Source organism: Astatotilapia calliptera, chromosome 23, assembly GCF_900246225.1.
Source record: "Astatotilapia calliptera chromosome 23, fAstCal1.2, whole genome shotgun sequence".
Taxonomy (NCBI): domain Eukaryota; kingdom Metazoa; phylum Chordata; class Actinopteri; order Cichliformes; family Cichlidae; genus Astatotilapia; species Astatotilapia calliptera.
The window spans coordinates 15,034,675-15,058,777 of NC_039323.1; the positions used below are offsets into that span (position 1 = coordinate 15,034,675).

The window sequence follows — 24,103 nt, forward strand, 5'->3', positions numbered from 1 at the left end:
CACCTCTTGACCATGTTCGTGCCTTTCCAATCATTTTGAAGGCAAACGCCTCAAGATAATGTGAGTTTTACTGTATTAAAGGTTTATCACAGGAGTGTTCATTTAGCATTTGGTCACTAATGTTAAAAAAACAAACACAAAATGTTGATCACAAAAATATGAAGCTTACATAAAGTTCTATTCCTATAATTTTTCCAAAATTATAAAATACTGTCCAATGAGTCTGGTAACTCATCTAGAAGTGTACCTATAAAATATTATTTCCTAGATCTGATACCAGGCTTCAGGAAATTGTACAAATAAACTTTACAATGTGTATTAATGATTAATTTAATCAGTCAAATGTATTTAAAGGTGAAGCGTTTGACTTGATTTCTAAAGGATTGTTCTGCTCGACGAGGAGGAAAAACAGACTAAAGTGACTGAGCTGGAGCATTGGAGTGGTTTTCCTTTTTTATTCAGTGCAGATGTGACAGTTGCCTTACATCAGCAGGTCTTGGGTTTGAATCTAGCTTGGACGTTGCTGTGTTGAGTTTGCATGTTGTCCCTGTGCCTGCATGTGCTCTGTCTTCGGCTTCTTCCCACTCTCCAAAGATATGCTTGTTACGCTAATTTGTGATTTTTCTAAATTGACCATAGATGTGTATGTGAGAGCATTTCTGTCTTAAGTCCAATTACGGCTCCCATGACTCTGAATTAGATAAATAATGGAGTAAATGGACTGATGTGTGGATACTCATATCTATGCATAAAGCTCTCAATTTTCAGTGGCCAAAAGATTGTCATGTCAATTCAGAACAATGTGAGGGCTTGATGATTAGGATGAGTGCACCAAGTGCCCTCTGAATGCCAGGTAAAGAAGCTTGTAGCTGTGAAAGAAATCACTTGCTGTCTCTCATGTCTCCATTCAGAGTGAAGAAGTGAAGAGGATAGATAGTAACAGCATTTAAATCAACTCAGGATGTAGAGTGGGACTGCAGTCCTTCCATTTTTTTTCAAGTCATGGAGATTTTTATAAGGGATCATCAGTGTGACAGAATGAACCAACATTTTAGTCATGGCTCATACAGATCTGCTGAAATTTGAAGAGACAAAAAAAAGTGAGACAAAAGGCAGGTTCAAATATAACACATAGTAAAACAAGAGACCACTGGGAAGCAATGACGTAACAGTGACAATTTTGTATGGTGTGTTATGCCTAAAATCATCAGTTTTGTGGATTGTCAAGAAAAGAAAAGGTGACAGAGGTCATTGGAGATATGCCCAGACTGGTTGGAGCTGACAGAAAGGTAAGTTCACTTTACAAAAGTGCTGAACAGAAAAGGTTCTCCACATGCAAAATCCATCCAGTCTTGTGAAGAATGGGCTTAAAAAACAAAAGACCATGTCAGCCACAAACAGAAGCCTGAGTCTGCAGTGGGCAGAGGCTAAATAAAAATGGACTTTTAAAGACTGCTGCAGATACTAGGCTTGACAACACAGACAACAGCATCAATCCATGGACCCACCCGGGGTCAACAATCCAGGCCGCTGATTGTGATGTGGGGAATTTTTTTTTTTCTGCACACTTTGACGCCCCTTAATTGCAATGAATCATGGTTTGAAGGGCACAGTCTCAGTGTTGTTGTAACCATGTGCATCCTATTATGACCACAGTTTACCAGCTCATAATGGCTGCTTCCAGCTGGGTAACACACCATGTCACACAAGTCAGCACTTCAGTTTTAAAATATTAAATGTTCGATACAATTTTGCATTATTAAAGGTGACTTTTATAATGATATCAATTTTAATAGCAGGAAATAAACTAGATGGATAATTATTTTCTTTTTCTCTTTTTTTCCACATTTTTCAAGTAACCTATATTTGACAGCAGCATAATAAAACTGGAAATTCCATTTTTATTAAACCACCATAATATTTGTAGGGGCCCCCATATCTGCACGCCTATAAACAAAATTCTGGAGGCGCCCCTGTGACCTTGGTCTCTTTAGCACTTTTACAGAAGAGTTTTGGTATCGTAGCGCTATCGTGCTTTACTTTCATGTTAAAATGATTAAACGATAGATTGAATTTGATGTAAAACGCTTTCACACGGCATTTCCAGACCAGGAAAGCCGTAAGAAGGAGATTGGTCATGATTGCCACATTAATGCATTGTTTCCAATTCACCTAGCCCACCACTGTGCTTATGGTCGCAAGATGACAAGAGACATGCATCTGGCACGTGCTTGGCGCACTTGATTGTCACCTGTGCCATGAGGGCAGAGCCCTCAGCTTTGAATTGTCTTTATATGTGGTCAACAGCTGCCTGCTTCCTGAATGCATACTGCAACTTAATTAGGTAAATCTTTCCAAATGTATCATTTAGGTAATGTAGTTGATCATTAACATAGATTAGTTAAAGATATCGGGGATCGGATTATACGAATGTACTGTGTACCATGACGACAGGGTGGGGGAGATAGAGAGGGAGTGTGAGTGCGGTACAGCTTCTGGATCACACTGTTTGACGGTGATGAGAAGTTGCGGCAGTGGGAAATGGACGGAATGAAACCGGGTTTTAATCACCGCGCATCTGGCTCTCCGAGTGCGCGCAGTTTACGTCTGACATGAGTTCGGACTGCGAGAGTTACTACACCGAAGAAAACGTGCTCGTGGAGAACTTCACGTGTCCGAAAGCGGACGGTGACACCACGGCACTCTACTGCTGCGGGTTCAGTGACTTGAAGTACTGCTGCGCTGACCCCAACAGCTTTTTCCCTTACGAATATGGATACATGTGGTGGCTGAGGTAAGAGCATGTAAACTCTTAAATCACTGATGAGTGTTTCATAGAATTTTCCGATTTATAGATGGTACATGACATTGATGTAAATCAACATGTATCAGGCAATCTCCAGAGCGCAGTGAGAGCAGGAAGCATGCGATGCCAGTTTTCTGGCATCTCTTGGATTAAACAGAACCGCAGAGGGAAATATAAGGTAAACGCGCAGAATCATTTAGTGTTCCTATTAGTGCTTTGTATTTAAGAGCCAACTTGCTGATGACATTTTGCGTCTCGTGTCTGTTTAACTCCAATCATGGTAATTGGCTGTTATAATGAGAGACTATAGACTAGAGGGAGTTTTGAGACAGAGAACACGGGTAACCTTTAGAACAATTTAATAGCGCAGAGACGAATTTCAATGAATCTGAAGTTTTAACTGCAATACGGTGCAGAGGAAATTATGAAGGTGTACCACAAACAAGCAAGCAAATGATGGAAGATAAATTAATGACTTATGCGCTGCTCTCAGGCATGCACGCGCATACTGTAATTAATCATTTAAAGTAAATAAATTGAAACTGAAATCAGAAACACGGAAATAAAAATATAAGAAAAAAAAGTGTAAATGTTCAAATCTGATGTAACTTCTAAAACAGTAAATTAGAACTGTTGAGTTTGTTTGTTTGTTTGTTTGTTTGTTTTGTTTTTTGTGCTCAGGGGCCCCTCTATGCTTGATGTTCAAGAGATATGGTTAAACCAAAATTTGCCCCCAGGGTTATTATACATAATTGGATCATTTCTGCAATTTGTGTTATGACTCATAAGCCACAACATAAAATGGATGCTGACCCCGGAGGAAAACAGGGGCTTTGTGTCAACTGCAACCAAGAGAGCATGACTGGCATGGCATGGTGGCCATATTAAGTTGCCATAGGCAATTCAAGTTGTGGACAATTGTCAATTAAGCCCAAGCACCTAGACACTCTTGCAATGCCAGTAGGGATGTAGAGGGGCCATATTGTCATGTTTCAGTTTTCCTATTTTGGGTATTTAAGATTTGTGATTATGTTCTTATTTTGTTCTCAAAATTAATGTAACATATTTCATAGCCCATTATTTTTCTATTTCCTTTTTTAAAATATTTGACAGTAAAATATTACATTATCCTCCATTGTTCAACAGTGGGGAGATTCACATACCTAAACCTTGGAAAAGAACATCATCAAAAGAGAGTGCAACATCACCTGTTCCGCACAAAAATCTCAGTAGCTGTGTATGTGTAAAATCTATCCATGCTTTCATGTCTGTGGGAGTTAAGGTCAGTGAAACTAGCCAACAGCGGACACCATATGGCTACTCTGCATCATTATATGTCATTATATGTAATAAGAATTTCAGTGAAACACTGGTGCTTTAACACTTTTAAGCCACAGAGTATGCATTCATATCATCATGCAGGAAACAGAGAGCATAACTCGCATACTCTGCTGCTCAGGTGCAAAAATCGAATGTTTAGGACATCTTGTTCCTTCCTATGAGAATGTAGTAAATGTTCTTGTAGTCTTTAGTGTGGGGGAGAGAACAGAGAATAATAATCAGGCTTCTATTCTGTGATTTTTTTTTTTTTTTTTTACTTCAAGTACATTCTATACTCTGGATTCTCAGACAGTAAAGTAAAATGTTAATTAGGAAAGATGGTGGTTTTCATCAGTTCTCACATTCTGCCTGCATACACTGCATATATACATATACTGGCATTTTCATGATGCTGCAATTAATTATGTAATGTGTTAATTAACTATAAATGTTCTGCATAAACAGTGTTTCCAACTGAGAGGCACCTTTTCAGGTTTTGAGGGGCACATCCAAAGGTGTTTTTTTAAAGACGTGTTTCAGTTGAAAAAGAAAAGTTTTGAGAAGAGGTGTCAAACGTAAAGGCCTGGGGGCCAGAAAAAGCCTGGGCAAGATGCCCGCTGGACATCTTTGGAAAACGTGAAGGAGGGCATACATTTTTAACAATATTTTCATAAATTTTACAGCTTGTTCTGCTGACAAACACTTTCCATTTATACACACCAACAGTAATAAAGTAATAGATTAACAATTAACAAAAAACAATAGACATTGTTTACAGTGTATTCAAATTGAAACAAATAAATAAATAAAATATATAAATATTTACATAAATCATTTGCTTCAATAAATGAACTACCAGAACCTTTTCTCTACACATTGATTTCAGTTGAAGCCCAAAGAGTTGCACAGACAGATTAATTTTATCAACTAAAACAGCATTTCTTTATCATACAGTTGACACTGCACTTCTGTTGACTTCTTTTTCTTATATTGCGATGTCTCAGAGATTAAAGTGCAGTTAAACCTCCGTACACCGAGAGAAAGGGGAGTTTCCCTTTGATCTTAAGTCCAGCCCACCTAAGATCAAAGTGAGCTGTATGTGGGCCACTGTGCAAAAAGAGTTTGACATCCTTGCGTTAGAGGCAGCTCTTTTTTAAAAAAAAAATTATTATTTCTATTTGACTCTGCATCAAAACCGGGTTTAACATGTGGATTTTGCATTAATACATTTTACATTAACATGGAAAATGCATCTCCCAAATATTAAATAAAATGTCACTGCCACCTTCCAGTGGTGATTTGCTGCTAGAGCCTGGTGGGTGGGCAACACGTGCAATCCCACACATTTTGTGAGTTCCTGCTACGCCATTAACTAACATAAATAAAAACAAACTTAAAGGGGACATATGATGCTAATTTTCAACTCCACATTTTCCTTCTTGCACTCTTGGGTTTGATGCTGCCTTTCCGTTCGACGTTTGTCTGCAATGAGCCATTTTAGCTCCTCCCCCCTTTAAGGCCTTACTCTGACTGGCTGCTACTAATAAACAGACAGTTTGGACAAAAGGTGGGTGAGGCTTCTATGGATCGGCAGAGGTAAACATTAGAATCTTTCAGTTAATTATTTAATGCTCACTGACACGCTCTGCAGGGGTGGGGGCGGGGGGTAAGCCACAGAAGGTCATTGCTGAAAAGGCTAGCTGTTTGTGGAGTGCTGTATTGAAACACATTAATGGAACGTTGGTAGGAAAATGTACAAAAGCTACAGGAAAGACCGCAGCCTTGAGAATTGTCAAGAAAAATCTATTCAAGAATTTGGGCAGGCTGATTAAATTTGGAAATCCTAGAGTCTGGAGGAAAAGGCACTGAATCTAAGCTGTTTGAAGTCCAGTGTGACATTTCCAGCCATTGCTGACCATGTTATTACTGTGCTTGTGCATGGCCAGCCAAGTAGCAGGACCTGAACCCTTTCGATTCTCTGTGGGGTATTGTTAAAAGGAAGAGGAAAAACACCTGACTCATAAATGTAGACGAGCTGAAGGCTGGTACCTTATCAATTTAACCTGAGGTTCAGTAACACCTCAGAACTGCCACAAATAATTTGTGAAAAAGAAGCCCAAGCGAAGTATTGCCTGTATAAATGCATATATATTTCTGATGTTGGACATTTTGGTCTTATGATCTTAAGGAATTATTCTCATAATTTAAGACATTGTATTTCTGATTTTCATGAGCTATAAGGTCATATTTTCCATCAAAGTCAACGCCTCACGGCAGTTTTTACTGCGGAAACTTTAATTGTGAGGTCCAGACCTCAGTAACCTCATAACTGGTTTTAACCAGGGGCGACCGTGGCTCAGGGGGTTGGGACGCGCATCCTTAACCGGAAGGTCGCCGGTTGGATCCCTGGGCTCTGTGTCCTGGTCGTTGTGTTCTTGGGCAAGACACTTTACCCTACCGCCTACTGGTGTGAGGCGCAATATGGCAGCCTCACTTCTGTCAGTCTGCCCCAGGGCAGCTGTGGCTACAACTGTAGCTCGCCTCCACCAGTGTGTGAGAGTGAATGAATAGTGGCATTGTAAAGCGCTTTGGGTGCCTTAAAAACTGCTATAGAAATCCAATCCATTATTATTAACCATGGTACTGATATTAACAGTGCTGTGAGGTTAAGTTTGAGATTCAGAGTCACTGCTTTATAGCGTGCATAAGCAGAGGCTACATGTATTCTGAATTAGTGAATTTTATTGCATTTGCTGTTTCTCAGAATTAGTCCTTTTTTCACTCTGCTTGTGTCTCATAGGTTTAATGCAATAGGTTTAATAATAGGTTCAATAAGTCCTTAACAGAATGCATTAAGAAGAAGGCCAAAAAGAAGGAAATCATCCATTCACTAAGAAAAACGTCCTGTACTACTGGAAGTAGAGCACAAATAGAAAAGACAAAAGGGACAACATTGATTTACTTAAGGAGCATTGAAAAAAATTATGGGATATGTCAGTAGTGTAAGAGTTATGAACCATAGCGTTGAAGCCAAATGATTCATTCATGCTACCTGAAGTCCACTGGAGTGCAAGATAAGAAGTCTAAAAATGTAAAACTCAGGGTCTTAGACCCTCAGTCATGACATGGGGAGGCTATTATTGGTTTTTCTTTTCTTTTTTTTCTTTTTTTTTGCCTGTCCCGTTTGGCTCTTTTGCCATCAGAATTGTTGTCTAAAGGCAAAGAAAGATGCCCAACAAATTTACTTTACCAAACTGACCATCCCAGCCTTGCCGTAATGGTCCATTTGATTCACCTTTTATTGTTTATTTTATTTTCACTTGCTGAATACGGGACAGACTTGACTGGGGGAAAGAAGGGGAGAAAGAAAGAGGGAAAGAGAAACAGCTGAGAAGAGGGACGGGGGAGAAGGGCAAAAGACAAAAACCAACAGAATGAGCAGGAAAAAAAAAAAGAAATAAAAAATGCATATATCAATCACCTGGATCACCTGTTGAGAAAGAAAAAAGAAAATAAGCAGAAGAGAACAAGAGTAATAGAATAGACATCATCACAATGATATATGGGAATATGACAGTAAATACTAAATATTAAACATTATTGTGCAGCACATAAGATCAACAGAACACAGTGTGCTTTGAGGTAGGAGCCAAAAAGGGTGTAGTTTGTGGGTGTGATCACCCGTGTGTACACCTGTGAGCATGGACGCGCTTGTTTTTTGTTTTTTTAAAAGGTTCCTTCATGTAATGATCTGCTAGAGGGTGTGGGGGGGCCACAGCCCCGTCCTCCAGGGCATGAAGCAGGTATGGAGGAGATCAAAACTCCAGACATCCAGAGGCCCCCAGAACACAAGAGACCAAGGAAGACCAACAGAGGGGCAGCCGCGCCACTGTCCCAGAAAGATCTGAGGAGAGTCCCAGATGAGGGCTCACTCAGCAGCCGCGGAGCAGAAGCCAGGGGGAGTTGCAGTTACGCGCCCGTGAGCTCCGCCGGCAGCCAGCCGCGCCTGAGTGACCGAGCCCCAAGCCAAGTGGCCGGGGGCACCCCACCTCCGAAGTGGCCCGAGTGAGCCCCAGGCTCCAGGCCCTGATAAGCGGCCGCCAAGGAGTGAGCCGGTGTGTACCTGGACGCCCATCCCCGGACACAAAGAACCACCAACGCACCGATGTCTGAGGGAGTCCACCACTGGCAGGGGAAGTGGTGGTGGGGGGAGATAGGCCTCCATACCTTGGAGGGCCTGAGATGTCCCCAGAGAGGTGGCGTCTGATACCCAACCTGACATATAGACACAGACATACAGGCACACACAGATACAAACATCCATTCCCACCCTCATGCTCTCATATGCACTTACTCCACACTCAACCAACGTGGAGACAGACATAAAGAGACGCTGTACACACGATCACACTCCCCAAGCTTACTCTACGAACCGGGTCTAGGTACCCTTGCCCCTGGAGGGGGGAACTGCACCCAGACCCAGGTGGTGTTACCCTTTTCCCTGCGGTGGGGGGAGGCAGACCGCCCCGACTCCGCAGCAGCAGGGAGGCCCCACACTCCAGACCGCAGTCGGACGGCCAACTCCTCCTCCTAGTCCTAGCCCCCCTGCTCCAGCAGGCCGCAGAGAACGGGGGTGAGAGAAGACTCCAAACCTCCCTCCACCCGCTCATTGTAGTGTTGATGCATGTGTGTTCTAAGGTGCATTTAAAACCCAGGAGGGCTTGGAGCTACCTGCCAGAGAGCAGCAGGTAAGCGCATAGTCCCTCCTGATAGCCCTCAATGTCTACGTGTATTTAACATTGAGAGGTGGGCAACGACGCCAGGGGTGAGGTGTACACCCTGATGGTCTTTTGGAATCCGTGTATCGTGCCCACCCCCAAGATCCTATATGTATGTGTAATGAGAGTGTGAGTAATGTGAATGTCTAAGTTGTGGGATAAAATTGAGGCAGAGGCAGCCAGAAGGGGACGGGGGGGGGGGGGGGGGGTAGCCTCCTCTGCACCCTGGTGACATACCCCCACTCCAAGGTCCTGCATGTGTGGGTGGTTTTGGTGGAGCGGGAAGAGGGAGGCAGATGGAGATGGGGAGGGAAGGAAGGGAGGGGCAAGTGACCCCTCCCTGGGGCCAGCTCCCCCGCTGACCCCAGTAGGCACTCCCATACTCCGCGACCCGCCAGGGAAAGGGGGCCCAGGCCCATCCAGACCGGGGCCCAGTGCAGCAGCGCCGCCCGGCCCCACAGAGCCCGGGACAGTCCACCCAATCCCACCACAGAGAAAACTGCACCCACCCCACCATCCACTCATCTTCCAGACTACATAAGACAATAAACACCCAGGCTGAGATCTTCCTCCACCTCTCCTGTATCTCCCCCTCCTGCAGAGAGAGCTCCTGAAGAGAGGAAAGCTCCTGCAAGATGTGACAACCTCCCTCACCAGTTGAAGAGCCCCTCAGGTGGCTCGACACACCGGCGGCACCCTGCGCCAGGGCTGGGCCCCCATGCACCCACCTGCCCACAACCCCGGCAACACACCAACCAGGACCCAAGCCCCCGAGGCCCAGCCAGGGCCCCAGCCCAGAGACGGAGCGCCCCCAGAACCTCACGCCCATCCCGGACCCACCCAGGGGCAGCCAGGCTACCAGGTCAGTAACCCACGTCCGTCAGCACAGACCCTCCCCTAGCCCCGCTGCACGCAGCCGCGAGGAAACAGTCACCTGAGAGCCAACAGAGCCCCTAATTGGACATGACCGCTACCCCGGGTTGAGCCCCCCAAGAAAGATGCCTCCGGGGAACCCCCCGACACCCTAAGCCTGTCCCTACCCCCACACCAATCACAACAGTGAAGGCAGGACCAAACTATGACCCCCCACCCCCACTAGGTGATGGAGCTGATCAAAGGAGCCCAGAGCAATTGATCTGATGTGGTGGCAGAGGCTGTATCAAGACTAATGTAATCTAATAGATAATTTCTATATTGGTTAGAATTAAGATTATTTTTATTTTTCCAGTTCATGAGGACTGTTTTCTTGGCTGTGCATAGGGCAGTGAAAACCATATGGGCGATATTCTTTTCTGAAGTGACATTATCTAAGCTGCCCAACAAACACTATTCTATTCAGGTATGTTTCTATGGCATTGGCAATTGTTTGGGAACATTGTCACACTGAAAAACAAGCCATTAGCAGTTAGATGCTCTCCAGATATTTTGATGCATGCTTAATCATCCAGGTAAGTAAATCCCAAACAACTGCCGAGGCTAATATCGGTTTTTCTATTCAGGTATGTTTCTATGGCTTTGGCAGTTGTTTGGGACCATTGTCACACTGAAAAACAAACCATTAGCAGTTAGATGCTCTCCAGATATTTTGATGCATGCTCAATCATCCAGGTAGTAATGTAACGTTTTCAATGGGAGAAACATCCAAGTGACTTCTTCAGTCTCAGCTGACTGCAGGTTTCCCCAATCTTATAAACAGTCCAAACTGTACTGTTGAAAACATTACATTCAGATGAACAGAATCAACCATATGCTTTCCAGATAGTTTTGTATTGGGGATTTAAATCTAACAATTCTTTTCTGCATTCATAATTACATACATTTTTAAAACAATTTGCAAATATTCAAAACTGCCAAATTCTGAACCCACAGTTTGACACTTAACAAAACCGTAGCATACGTAGCATCAGTGCCTAATAATGATCTGCTGCCAGGTTGGTATGAGAACTGAATGAGCTGAAAATGAGGCTGAGGAGTCTGCAGTGGTCCAAACTCAAATTTCTGACCTACATGAGACTCCATCCAGGTGCTTAAAGCAAAACGCCTGTATCCATATTTGTGCGAAAGTAAAATAGCAGGTGTTCAAAATGCGATGAAAAGAAGCAGGGATGATTGTGAAGGTGTACCCAAAATGATTACTTATTTTTCTTAACTCTCTATCAATAATGCACAATTGGAACAAAGAAGAAAATATAAAAAAGAACAGACAGTGCTAAATTTCAAGCAGTGACTCTTGATAAGGTGTACACATACCAGACAAGCAGACATTTCCCCATCACATTAGCCTCCATATTGATCTCTTAAAGAAATTAATGATTTGTACTTTGTTGTAGGGGAGCTCCTAGTAAATGATCCTTGTCCTCCTCTACATCTCAGCTTACTCAGTGTGCCAAGCGACATTAGTTTAAGAGTTTGCATTTTGTTTAACTTTCCTCTCATATGAGCACAATGGCAAAATTTGTAACCAGGACTGGCCAACAAAATAAGTAGTCTGATAGTTTGTGTGAACTGGGTAACCATGGATGAGCCAAAATTGACAGCCTGATGTTGTTCATCCTGTACATTTCTAGCCATCAGCAATATTGTTACCTCTCTGAGCTACAGTAACCAGGAAGTGTTTTTCTGGTGTGTCTTTGTTCTGTGTCTTCTAGTCTCGGAGCCCTCATGGGTCTCTCAATAGCAGCTGTGGTTCTTCTCGCCTTCATCATCACTCTGTGTGTCCTCTGCTATCTGTTCATCACCACCAAACCCAGAGGTCTGGACAATGGACTGCCGCTGCGAGCACCAGGTACAGAGTTAAACTTTCTGCTAACATATCAATAAAATACACAGAGTTAAGTAGAACTGGGCCTCTGACAAAGTCAGAGCCAAAGGTTCTGAAATACGTCAATTGGTATCTTCTCTATTTATTATTAAAATAATGCTAATTTCTTGCCTTGCCTTGGTTTATGGCCAGTCTTTTTGTTTTATTATAGACATTATTATTGTACTTGATGAGCAAGAAAAAATCCCAAAAGACTTCTGATGAATATATTCATAAGCACAAAAGTTATTACTACACAACCAATGAGAGATGCTTTGCTTTGGATCGTTTCTTGATCTGGAAACAAAACATTTTGCTTTTTTTCTTAATTACTGAAGCATTAAACTGTAGAATGCATCAGCCACAGAGTGTGGGTGGATGTTACAGTTGAATTTTCAAAAGTTTTATCTCAAATTTGTGACCTTTACAGTGTGCTACTCCAAAGAAGTATTTTGAATGAAAAACCAAGAACACGGCATTTAGGAATGCTAAAAGAACCTGATATGATTTCCTTTCAAAAAAAACTGGAAAACCTTCTTTGACAAGACAGCCGAACTTTGTTGCTGAGTGAGGAGGCAGCCTTGTACTAGATAAAAAATGTTTGCAGAAAATTACATTTGGTGGAGCTGTGTTTGAAATGTTTTAGAGCAGGTGTTTTGTAACCGCTATCTCCAATTCAGTTTTGATTTGGCTCAAGTTTGTGTTTGGGCAATTAGAAGTTTTCTGTCTGGATTTCTTTCCAAATGATTTTAAGTGTCAGTAAAATGGTTTCCATGTTGTGCCTCACAATTGTGGAGCTGTGACTGGACGACTCTGGGAGGGTTTGGGTGGATATTTTGAAAGATAAGTTAGAGCTTATTTTTTTTTCATTCATGTGGGCTGTTTGAGAAATGGCCACAGTATAATTTTTAAGTCTTTTAAGTCTCACTGTGCACATTGTTTTGATTTTATGACTCACAGCTTTACCACGGTCACTCTCACTCCTGTCTTCAGCAATTGTTTTTGGAGAGCTTGTGCTGTCCTTAAGAGAGGTTCTGGTAAATCCATTTTTGTTATGCATGCAGGACCAGAAAACAGACAGTTAATTAATAATGACAATAATAATATGACCTGCTGTGACAAAACAAATTTCCCACGTGTGGGACTAATAAAGGTTATCTTATCTTATCTTATCTTATCTTATGACCTACATGTTCATCCCACTATTTATTAGACATAAAAACAAACTGAAAATAGAGTGAATAACAGACTTTATCGCTCATGTAGCTGGTGTTGTTATTATAAATGTATTTGTTCAGCTTCAAGCCTTCCCTTCATATTCAGGAAATATGCAAAAAATCTTCTGACCAAACAATATATTGAAAAAAATTGGCATCATTCTGCTTCCAAGTTTGGAGAGATGTTAATCAGTGTCTGCTGTGAATTAAAATATGCTGCTTAAACCAGATATCCATAATCACACGAATCACACTCCTCCATGCTTCAGGGTGGAAAATACACATGCAGGTATCAGGTTTTCACTAATCTAATATCTCTTTCCTGTCTTCCTTGGTCTTAGCACTTCTTTTCTACTTCTTGATAGTTTTGCATCTGTGCTTTTTGTCACGATGAGTTGTGTGACTGTCAGTGGCTGGACCCACGTGCAGGACTCGGAGACAAAACATTAACTTAAACGACGGCTTTATTTGCTGGAGAGTCACCTTTGGACGATACATAAACAACAACTTAAACTAACTAGACAGGAGATGCTGAAGGAAGACGACCATGGATACACACACAACAAACGTGGAGGACGCAACAACTGGCAGGGAAAAACACAGGGCTTAAATACATACTGAGGTGATTAGGGAATGTGAAACAGGAGGAGAGCACAGCTGGGACTCATCAGACATGACAAGACAAGGGGAGGCAAAACTCAACACATTGACATAGTACACAGACTTTCAAAGTAAAACAGGAAACTGAACAGACGTGGACTAAACTAGGGGATACAGTGACAGAAATCAAACCCAAGAGAATCAAAACACATCATGAAAACAAAGATAACTAATACAAACAGAAAAACACTGAGTCCACAGACTCAGGACCGTGACACTTTTAGTTTCCTGAAATTTTCCAGATTAACTAATGTGCATGCACTTATGGACTGTTTTTGTTTAAAATATGTCACACTTTTTCTTAAAAACTTTGTTTCCTATGTGTTATTTCATAGTTTTTAATGTCTTTTGTTTTGTTCTACTCAAAATGAGTTGATATGTTCATCGTTGTTTCAACCCTGTTGTTGATTTGGCAGGTCTAAGATTCTTAGTTTGAACTTTTTGTGTGCATTATAGCAGTCCCTTTGAAGATTTAGATGTGTGCGTGTTCAGATATTAAAGCTACCTGTCTCAGGTCAGAAACTGAATCTGAACAAAGAACAATGGGGATGGAGTTCTGAATTTAAGAAAGAGACATGTTGTCATTCTAATAATTTGCTCCAAACAAAGCTTTAATTCCACAAGCAGACGCGAAGTGCACAAAGTGTGTAACCCCTGTTTCCTGTGCCGTTCGGCTTTGCTCATGCATATAAATTATTAAATATCTTTAATGTTGTTTTCACTCGAGTTGCCTCATTAGATTTCTGCACAGGTCTTCACACACATCTACAACCTGCTCTTTCATTCACCCCGCTGTGGGGTTTGTTGTACCTGTTAGACACTGCTGTCATTATAATTGGTCGATGAAGTTTGGGGACATCGTGTAATTCCAATCTTCCACTTGAATGGAGGTCCAGTCTGCCAGAGTAATTGACAGCACTGGTGTGGGTGTGCAGGGCATTCAAAACGTATATCAGAAACTCTGTCCGTCCGCTCACTTTACACAGGTGGCATTGCAGTCAGAAAAAGAAATATTTGCATTTTATAGTGATATCTGTAGAGGCCGTATAACCTAACTCAGTCGGAAAGCTCAATTTAAGGCTTAACGTTTCAAACAAGATTAACATTAAGGGGTGAGATGGGGGATTAAGATGTTCCCAATACTCTCTGGTAATTTATCATTAGCCAAGGTTGAAGTCCACAATGTATTAATTTTTTTAAGTCATGTGAAAACAGATTTCTTTCTTTATTTTCTGTAAATTTGTAACTTGAAGATGTCACACTATGTAAACTCTTTGAATTACTGTGGTTTAGTAACAGTGCAAAGAGATAAATAGTAACTTGTAACACATTTGTAAATGATCAAACTTCTAATTACAAATGCCACTGGGTTATCAAGAAACAGTCCACTGATCACAACTCACATAGTGTTAAAGTTGTCTGGCTGACTCAACAGGTTACTCCTGTGCCTGTGCTGAGCAGGGGAATATCTGAGACAAAATAATGTGCTGTTTATTTGCAGTTTATGCGTCATCAAGTGTTCAGTTAGCCATATTTTTCTGACATAGCTGTGAGAGTGATTGTGGACAGTGAAGTTGTTGCCAGTTTGGCACACTGCGTTAACACACAACGATCTCTACAGCAACTGGGTAGACCTGAGATGGCGTGGCCTCGCCTGCAGCCTGTCTGCTTGGACAAGCATTTCACTGCATGTTGTACTGCGAATTGTGTATGTAACAAATAAAATTTGAAGTTAGGATAACAAACATGTCTTTGGTTGGCTTTTCACATGCTGTGTCACATAAATAGCAAAGAAAACACATGAATTTGCAATATCCAACAAAAAAACTCCACTTCTGTGTAAAGTTTGAATGTTCTCCCTCCCATGTCGGGTAATCTGGCATGAATGCTGGGTTAATGGGTGATTCTAAAGACTGGTGATCTGTCCTGGGCATCTTGCTCTTTGTAGGCTCCAGCACCCTCATGACCCTAAATTGGATCACTTAGAAAACTGATGCTTAAATAAAGATTGTCTAAATGATCATGCATTTTGGTCATTCTTGTTGACAGCCAGTAGCCATGCAATATTATGGACAGTTACCTCATCATGCTGAAAGTGTGATCTTGTTTCCCTGGTGAACAGGTAGTCTCTGATTTCACTTTACAGATATCATCAGCGTTATCATAGTAAATGGTACTAAGTGGAACCACAAGCCTTATCATTTCTTCTCTTGTCCGTGAACTTCTTCTTCCAGGTTCTACATCTAGCCCACAAGCACCAGGGCCCAGTAACAGCAGTGTCCCACCTGGTCCCCAAGGCCTCAGGAAACATTTCCTGAGAGGCAGGCTGGACTGTGACAACCAACCCCCGGACCCTGACCGCCTTTTCCAACGTTGTTTCTTGGCTACGGTTACGTCTGTCAAAGTGGAGGGTCCTGCTTAGCCAGAGTTATTTCTTGGTGTTTCTTGGCCGCCTACCTGTCACCACTCCACTATAGTTTTCTGCATTACAACAATCCAGGCTGAGCTGAAGTTTGATCTCCACATAGTTACATTTTGTCATGTTTGATTCAACAGAACACAAATGCAAACATTTCTGTTTGAGCCCTGAGACAAATTTTTCCTGCTTTAGAAAAAGAACAAACTGAAAAGGTTTCAGCTGATTAAAAATGTAGCCAAAGATGCAAATGTGATTTTGATGGCGCAACCTTTTGCATGTATTACTTTTAGTTTGAAGAGTCACAACTATTATTTGTTGCACTGAAACCCAGAAGTTATTGTTCCACTCAATCAACAGAGACAGCAAAACCTCTGATTGGAAATCATTATTTTGCTGCCTGTCCCAAAAGGCTGCTTGGAGGAATACAACTAAACAGTACAATTACAGGCTGCTACTTTATGGATAGTTGAATATTTGTATGCTGGAAAATCACCAGCAGTGAGTATTCAAAAGAATATATTTACTGAAAAATGTTGATTGCACATTATTTAAAATCCACAGTTTGAAATGGCTTTAGATGGATGAGCTTACTTCTAAAAAATTTCTTTAAATGATAAGTAACCCCAACATGGACCTTGAGGGGAGAAAAAACAAACAAACTCATTGACTCATTCAAATAACGGGGGGTTTGGGGTGGGGGCGAGGGGCGCACTGAGTTTGCCCACATGCTGTGTGTTTGATTTATTTGAGCCATTTCTTCTCATTTAACACGGTGGCTCTAAACACAGTGAGCACAGGTGAAGAGACAGTCAATAAAGAGAGGGTTGAACTCTGAGTTAAAATGAACCCGAAGCATCTCACTGCTACCGAATCCTGTCAGCCTTCTTTTTTTTTACACATTTTAGACATTTTTTATTTGTAAGTCCTTTTAAGCATGTGACAGGTAACATTACTGGCTTTGTCAATCTCTTAAAATGGTTTTTGTCTTTCACACATGGGTTACTTTTATGCCAATTTCTCTCATGGAACATTGACACATAACACTCACGACCCCGGCTATGAGAGCTAAAGTACATGTGCAATTCTTGCCAAACAGTACGTTCAAAAAAACTGTTGCACTTTTGCCAGTCAGCATTGTGTTTGTTTACTGTAGTGAAGCGTAACCATTACAACCACCACACTTGTCACCCAGCATTGTCACTAAAGAATGGCTGGGTGCGTATATGTTTGTGCAGTGCAGCAGCAATGGCTAGCTGCTCCTGCCACTCCCAATCAGGCCTTCATAAAGACAGAGCTCTTTCAAAGAAAAAAATATATAATTTTTATTGCAAATGAGAAATTCCGGTTTTTGTTTGGCCTTTTTCTCCTTTTTTGTTCAATGATAGTGGACCAAGTTTATTTAAAAATAGGACAAATCTAAGTGATAGGAAGTCCTAAATAAATGATAAAATAATGGCGACAAGAGAAAGAACCAAAGCGAGATGACAATGACTGAAGGAAACACACAGACTAAATGCACAAAAAGGAAAGTGACAATAAGACACAGGTGAAGTGAATCAAGACAGCTGAAAGAGACGCAAATAATTTGCACAAAGAAACAAAGAACAGAAAAAGAGAACTGCAGGACAGCAAAGCGAGGAAAAAATAAGATGATGTAACAAAAACCAACAACCATGACAGATGAACATTTGTGATTTTAAAGGAAATGTCTACAAAACTCCAAGATCGATCACCAGTATCAGGTCAAATGTTCACTCTGGGGGCTACATTGGTTTGTTTTGTATGCATATATTTAGCGCTGTTTAACAAGCCAAACTAAAACAGTTGGTGATCATTATTCTTTCTTAGCAACTACACCTTAGCGTTGTCATTGTGAGCATGTTACAGTAGTATTAGCACCTGTCTCACAACAATGCTGTGCCTTAAATTCGGGCTCACAGAGCTGTTAGCATGGCTGCAGTCTCTTACTTTGTGTTGTACGAGAAACTATAGCCATCCATGCAGACCTGAAGTACTGGAGTATAAAGTAGGCACCATGCATGTGGTTGATACTGGCACTCCAGCTCGAATGGCAGCAGTTTGTCTCTGGAAACTGCCACTGCAGAGCAGAGCAGAGCAAGGGTGTGTTAAAACTGCATTTAAAGCAGTCCAACTGTACATTGTGCTTTGTTCAGCAACCACCAAATGAAAAGAAAGCTACAGATTTTGCTTTGTTTTTATGTGCCTTTTTGGTTTGCTGTTTTTATTTGTTTTCAATCCAAAACATTTGAATTATGTGATTTGACTTTGTAATTTCAGTGTTTTTGAGTCAGCTGTAGGAATGAAAACTAGGTCTGGCCACACTTTAATCCATCAGTGTTGTTGTGCTTTGCTGAGTGTGAAAAGAATCTGGAGGAATTTCAAACCCACTTGTATATCTCCCGTTCACATTATGGAACAGTTTGTGTTTACTTTGCAAAGAAAGAAAGAAAGAAAGAAAGAAAGAAAGAAAGAAAGAAAGAAAAATAAATCAGCTTTATGTTGTAGTTGTGGGTTTTCATGTTAATGCAACTGCTCAGTTTATTTAAATGATAGGTGTCAGGCTTATTAATGACCTACATGAATTACAATAAATCGTTCTTATTGTTGAAATGTACTTACAGAAAAATGTTTGGCAGCTCAAGTGCCTATTACTGATAAATAAGTTATTAAAGATTATGAAGCTATATGTGTGTGTTTGTGTGTGTGTGCATACTGTTTGTTGCCTTTATTACATAGCTTTGAACTTACTACGGTACACTTTTTTTTCAACATACTTTTTTTCAATGTTCATCGTGAATATTTTATAGTTTGACGCACCGGAGCTGCTGTTGGAGTTTCACTGGTAATTTACTCCCTATTATAGGATGTTTTTATGAGTCATTCATATCAAACCACATGTCAGAAGAGAGCCCCGCTCTTTACATTTGCAACAGCACCATCAAGACTCCAAATGTCTTTCCAGCAAACTCTTGGTCCTCTGCAATCCAAGCGCATAGTTTAGTAGTAGTTCATGGTTTCAAGTTATACCTAAATGTATGTGTATGAATATGAAATTTGTGCAAAACAGTTCAAATGTAGCCACAAATGTTTTTATTTTTAAAGCAGTCAAACTTGAGCCTCTTCATCCAGGCTTCAATGCAAAAGCCACACTACCATCTTCATCCTCTCTGTGGCTTACAAATACAACAATTTCGGCTCATTAGACCATTTTCACTGGTGTAGTGTTCACCTCATGGTGTCCCTTTTTTTTATTTTTTTTTATTTTGCCTGATTGCCACAGTCTATTCCAGACAATTAATGTTGATGTGTCTGCTGCTTATCTGCTTATCGACTCTTACCTGGAGTAAATTTAATTGGTGATTTCTGAGGCTGGTAACTGAAATGAATTTATCCTCTTATCTACAGCAAAAACGGAAAAAGGGGAACATTCAGATCTTTCTTTCCTGTAGTGATGTGAGAGCCAGTTTTATCACACTGTTTGATGATTTTTGGAACTACTTTTAAAGAAACGTTCTTGAAATGGTTCAGACTTATTTACCTTTTGCTTACTTACCGTCTGATAGTAATCATGGTGCCATGAGTTTGGTGGTCTTACAAGACGGGCTATCATTTAGGCTAAATGAGGCACTTTTTCACGACCCACAACATCAATATATAAACATCTTATAGTTGAAATCCATTCTTGCGGGTTAGTTAAATAAGTGAAATTGAACAGGTGGTGAGCTAATCTGAGAGACCGGGACGATAGTAAAGAGCAGCAGCTCAAAGTAGTGAAAGCAAAAACTGAGTGAGCAGGTGTTACAAATCTTTTGAGTGGTGCCTCACTTAATGGTAATTTTTAGTTTATATGTTTTAATATAAGACACAGCAGCTCGGTTTCATGCTTGTGCTTTGATCTTTTGGAGGCTTCCAGACAGTATGTGATGTTTAGTGTAGTTTCACTAGTGGAATGAAAAGTGTTGCATGTGGAAGGTGATGCAGCCAAAGAACTGCAGTGAATTTCTTTTGAGATCACAATAATTAAAAGATGTTTCATTTTGAGGCTGTTTAAAAACACTCAGAAAATGAAGTATTTCATTTTGGGTACAACAGCTTGCCACTGAGGCAATACCCTCTAAGGTACTGCTGCTGTACACTTGACAGGTAGTGCTCATTTGTACTCTTGTAATTTGAAGCTACCGTACTGAGAGCAGTCTGAAGCCTAGTTGGTTAGGAACAGTATGTCAGATCCTTCACTCGGATACATAATTAGCACTAAATGTAGGGAGAGGAAGTAGGTGGCAGATCTGAAATGAGTCATAGTGTACTCTTGTTCCTGAGGTTTACTCCTGCAGGAAGCACTAGTTTGATCATTTACGCAGACTGCAAAACTACCAAGGGAAAAGGTTTCATATTCAAATTCATCTTCAATCTTATTTAAGTAATAGCATTAACCTGAAGTGTTCCATAAAAATGATCTTTCTGCTTATTTCTCGAACAGTGTAAAATTTCAGTCTGACGGGGAATTCAAATTCAATCCATCACTGGTTTCATTGTTTCGAAACAGATGAGCCAATCGTAGCGAATGATGACAACAAAATCTCAAGAAGTTGAAAGAGGCCTCTCCATGAAATTATATCGGTATTGGCAGTGTACAGAGACACGATTTGAACTCACAGCACTTTAAATTTCCAGCCACACGCAGATGGTTAAGTAATACAATGATGATGAAAATAAACAATGAAATGTGAAATTCTGCTTAAGCAAAAAGAAAGTTGGAAAGGAAGCAATAACGCAGGACTGAGGAGCTGCTGTATCAGATATAGAACACTGATTCATAAAGACAGTATGGTGTGTGTAGGACTGAATGAACTTATAGTGCCATGGTGTAATTTGTAAATGACTTGTGGCAGGTCAGCACACTGGATGGATGGATGTGTGGGATGGCACTGCTCTCTCTGGCATAGCACTTATCCAATAAGTGGATCTAATGAATTTAAGGAGAGGCGTGAGTCATTTCAATAAATGTTCTCCTAGTAACACCACAATGAAACAAACAAAGGAAGAGATGGGGAGACTATTTTTGTGTTCTGACCAGACAGTCAGTACTGCTCTTTTTCAGTCCTTTCCAGTGCTATAGGTATCCCATCATTACAAAGACTTTGCAACAGCAAGTTCTGTTTTGTCCTGACGGCCATTCTTTGATTGAGGTTATAAAATGTGTGGCCTTTTAGACGTAAGTAGTGACTTTGCTAACTGATTTAACACATAGAAGGACATGTGTAGGCAGAATTACAGGATGGAAAAAGTCTTCCACCTGTGTGCTGCATCAGTTTTGTGTGTTCTCAGTCTGCTTATGCAACGGGATTCAACTAATCTAAGTACTGAGAACAGCTCAACTGTAGAGCAGGGGTAATATCAATCACAGGGACTGATGTGAGTTTATCAGTAGCATTACTTGCTTTTAATTACTGTGGTTCTGTCAGCCTGAAACTCAGCTCAGCTCAATGAACTGCTGAGTGGGAACAAGATTTAGAAAAATCTCTACATTGTGATAAGAGAGAAACTCAAGCCGTAGAAGTCCAGCTACTGACTTTGCGCCTTGAACACTGGCATCCCGAAACTGGTGTTTGATCTCTCAAGAATTACCTATGCTGAGTACTCACCTCTTTACACGCCACACATGAACTACGTTGGTCTTACATTAAGTAAAAAGTGAGGGAAAAGTTATCATAATCATAGAGGCAGATAGAGCCACATTAATAAGAAAGACACTGCTGAAATAAACTGGAAGATTTCACAGCTGAGTCAAGCATTGTTACAGACCTAGGGACAACCTCCACCTTCAAGACACCAGCACTCCGCAAACGTTGGCCTGTCTAAGCCACACTTGCAAAAAACTGGTTAGAAATAGTTTAAGGACCGAAGAACAAGAGGTGTTGACCTTACCTGAGCTCAATAGCAAATTATGTGGCGACATTCAACTGCAATCCCAGCAGTTCACTTCAGTGCTATGTCACATAATTCCCTTCTAAACAGCTGGCAATTATAGGCTCATATAGGGTGTGATATTTTTAGCTCTTTAGCCTACAATGCTGTTATGCTGTATCAGCAACCCACTTTACCCCAGATCCTCCTTTTAATGTATGTACTCACTTCACTAAGGTCAAATCTGTCATCACTCCTGCCTGATTTGCTCTGTTGTCTTGCTTCTATGAGCATACAAAAATAGACTCTATTATCCAGAAACAGCTGTGCTCTCTGTAAGTCTCTGAATAAACCATTTCCAAATATAGATCACTGCAGATCAGATATAAAATATAGTCTTTTGAGTGCAGAAGTGCTGACTGAAATCAAATTGATTTCATGTATATTGTGGATTCTTTTGGCACTGTAACAATATCTCGTCTCCTTTGTTGTCTAGCACTATCATCAGGTCAGAAATTCAATTTGTCCAGTGATTTTGTTTATGACAAAATACCTGCAAAACAAATGACATTCCCATTTGTCTAATCTGTATGTTATCATGCTAGATTCACTGCTGGGACTATGCCCAGTCTCACAGAGCTGCTAGTGTGAATGAAAACCATTTCTTTCTTTCTTTCTTTCTTTCTTTCTTTCTTTCTTTCTTTCTTTCTTTCTTTCTTTAAAATTATGGAACACTCCCATGATGTTGAAACTCAAAAACAAGATCGCAGGCTTGATTTGAGCTTCCTCACGGGAAACAAAATGTCCTGAAGGGGATTCTATCTTGTCATTAAAGAATCAGCAGCCTGATACAATAACAGGTGATTTCTTAGCACACAGGCTGATAATAAATAATGTTGACTGGGCACATGCAGAGCTAGCCTGGCACAAGGACATGAAAAAACAACAAACTCAATAATACAGAACAGCTCCAAGGCCGTGGCCATTGGTGACTCCAGCCCTGTGTGGGAACTAGAAACAGCATTTCCTGTCAGCTGTCTGACTTTTATGCTGCCGCAATCTGACACAGGGCGGGAAAAAGTGAAAAAGACAGACTGTGTTTATCTCCGGGATGTGAGAAGCCAGAAGAAGGCAAAAAAAAAGAAAAAAGAAAAACCTGGAACATCTTAGTGTCATCTGCACTGAACCTCTGCAGGCAGCCAGATGCACGTACTTCATATATTGATCTGTTTGTTTAGTTTATTTGCACAATTCAGCAGCATCTGTGAAGCTATTCCGAAATATCCATAGAAAAATGCGTGCATTTAATTGAATTCCTTTTAAATTGCCCCTTGGTCTCATAATACAAAAAAGATTATCTCAAAACTTCTAATAGTCGCCTCACAACATTTGAAAATAATTAGTAGAAACTCAATAAACACAAAGCAGTTGTTAACGATTTTTTTTTTGTCTTTGTCTTGCTGCTATTGATCGCTTGAAAACTCTGACATAAGAGCACGATGTAAAAAAAATTCTATCTTTCATATTAGCAGCGAAAATATGTAATCATATATATAGACAGAGAGACTATATATTTTCTTAATGAACAGCAATTCAGATCACACAATATACTAAAGCCTGTTAATATTGCTTAATCGGACGGTTATCTTCGTATAGCAGAGTGGCGCAGCGGAAGCGTGCTGGGCCCATAACCCAGAGGTCGATGGATCGAAACCATCCTCTGCTAATCGCATGTTTTAAAATCAGCGCATGTTAAATTTGGTGTACAATTAAACATGCTCATCATAAAGACTCACATTTACCTGCTGGATCGCACAGGGCCAGGGTTACCTCTACAGTCTGTTTAGGATATATTGCTATTTCCATTTTGCATTTTCTTGCCATTCTACCATGATTTTTGTAGTATTTATGGAATTATAGAATAATAACTAAACTAGTTTAACTTACTATTATTACCAACAAAACAATACTAATGTGGAATGGGGGGAATGGAGGGAAATGGGCGCATGCTTGGACACAGAGGTATAAACAGAATAGATCGCAAATTACGAACCTTCTTTGATAATGAATAAAACATAGCAGCCAAATAGCTTTAAATATAATTAAAGTAAACATAAAATAGCAAAGCTTAGATTTAATTTTGACTAAAGTGCAGAGATAAAAATGGACTGAATG

The 24,103-nt window shown here is 40.7% G+C and overlaps 1 protein-coding gene and 1 non-coding gene across 3 annotated transcripts; both read left to right on the forward strand.

The window, feature by feature from the left end:
* Positions 1-262: 262 nt before the first annotated feature.
* On the forward strand, positions 263-18,697 carry LOC113016764 (protein shisa-like-2A). Of its 2 annotated transcripts, none has more exons than XM_026159866.1 (3): positions 263-2,794; positions 11,553-11,689; positions 15,816-18,697. In XM_026159866.1, the coding sequence occupies exons 1-3, from the start codon at positions 2,613-2,615 to the stop codon at positions 16,001-16,003; spliced, it is 507 nt and encodes a 168-aa protein (XP_026015651.1). In that variant the 5' UTR covers positions 263-2,612; the 3' UTR covers positions 16,004-18,697. The 2 variants fall into 2 exon arrangements, with proteins under 2 accessions (XP_026015651.1, XP_026015652.1); XM_026159867.1 differs by having other exon boundaries at positions 263-2,344.
* A 4,885-nt stretch (positions 18,698-23,582) lies between these two features.
* On the forward strand, positions 23,583-23,654 carry trnam-cau (transfer RNA methionine (anticodon CAU)). The gene has a single exon. It is a non-coding gene; the product is annotated as a tRNA-Met (tRNA).
* The last annotated feature ends 449 nt before the right edge of the window (positions 23,655-24,103 follow it).

Coding starts and splice junctions, on each gene's coding strand:
- LOC113016764 (XM_026159866.1), top strand. CDS start 2,613: ATGAGTTCGGACTGCGAGAGTTACTACACCGAAGAAAACGTGCTCGTG. Junction 2,795..11,552: donor GGATACATGTGGTGGCTGAG/GTAAGAGCATGT, acceptor TGTGTCTTCTAG/TCTCGGAGCCCTCATGGGTC. Junction 11,690..15,815: donor ACTGCCGCTGCGAGCACCAG/GTACAGAGTTAA, acceptor TTCTTCTTCCAG/GTTCTACATCTAGCCCACAA.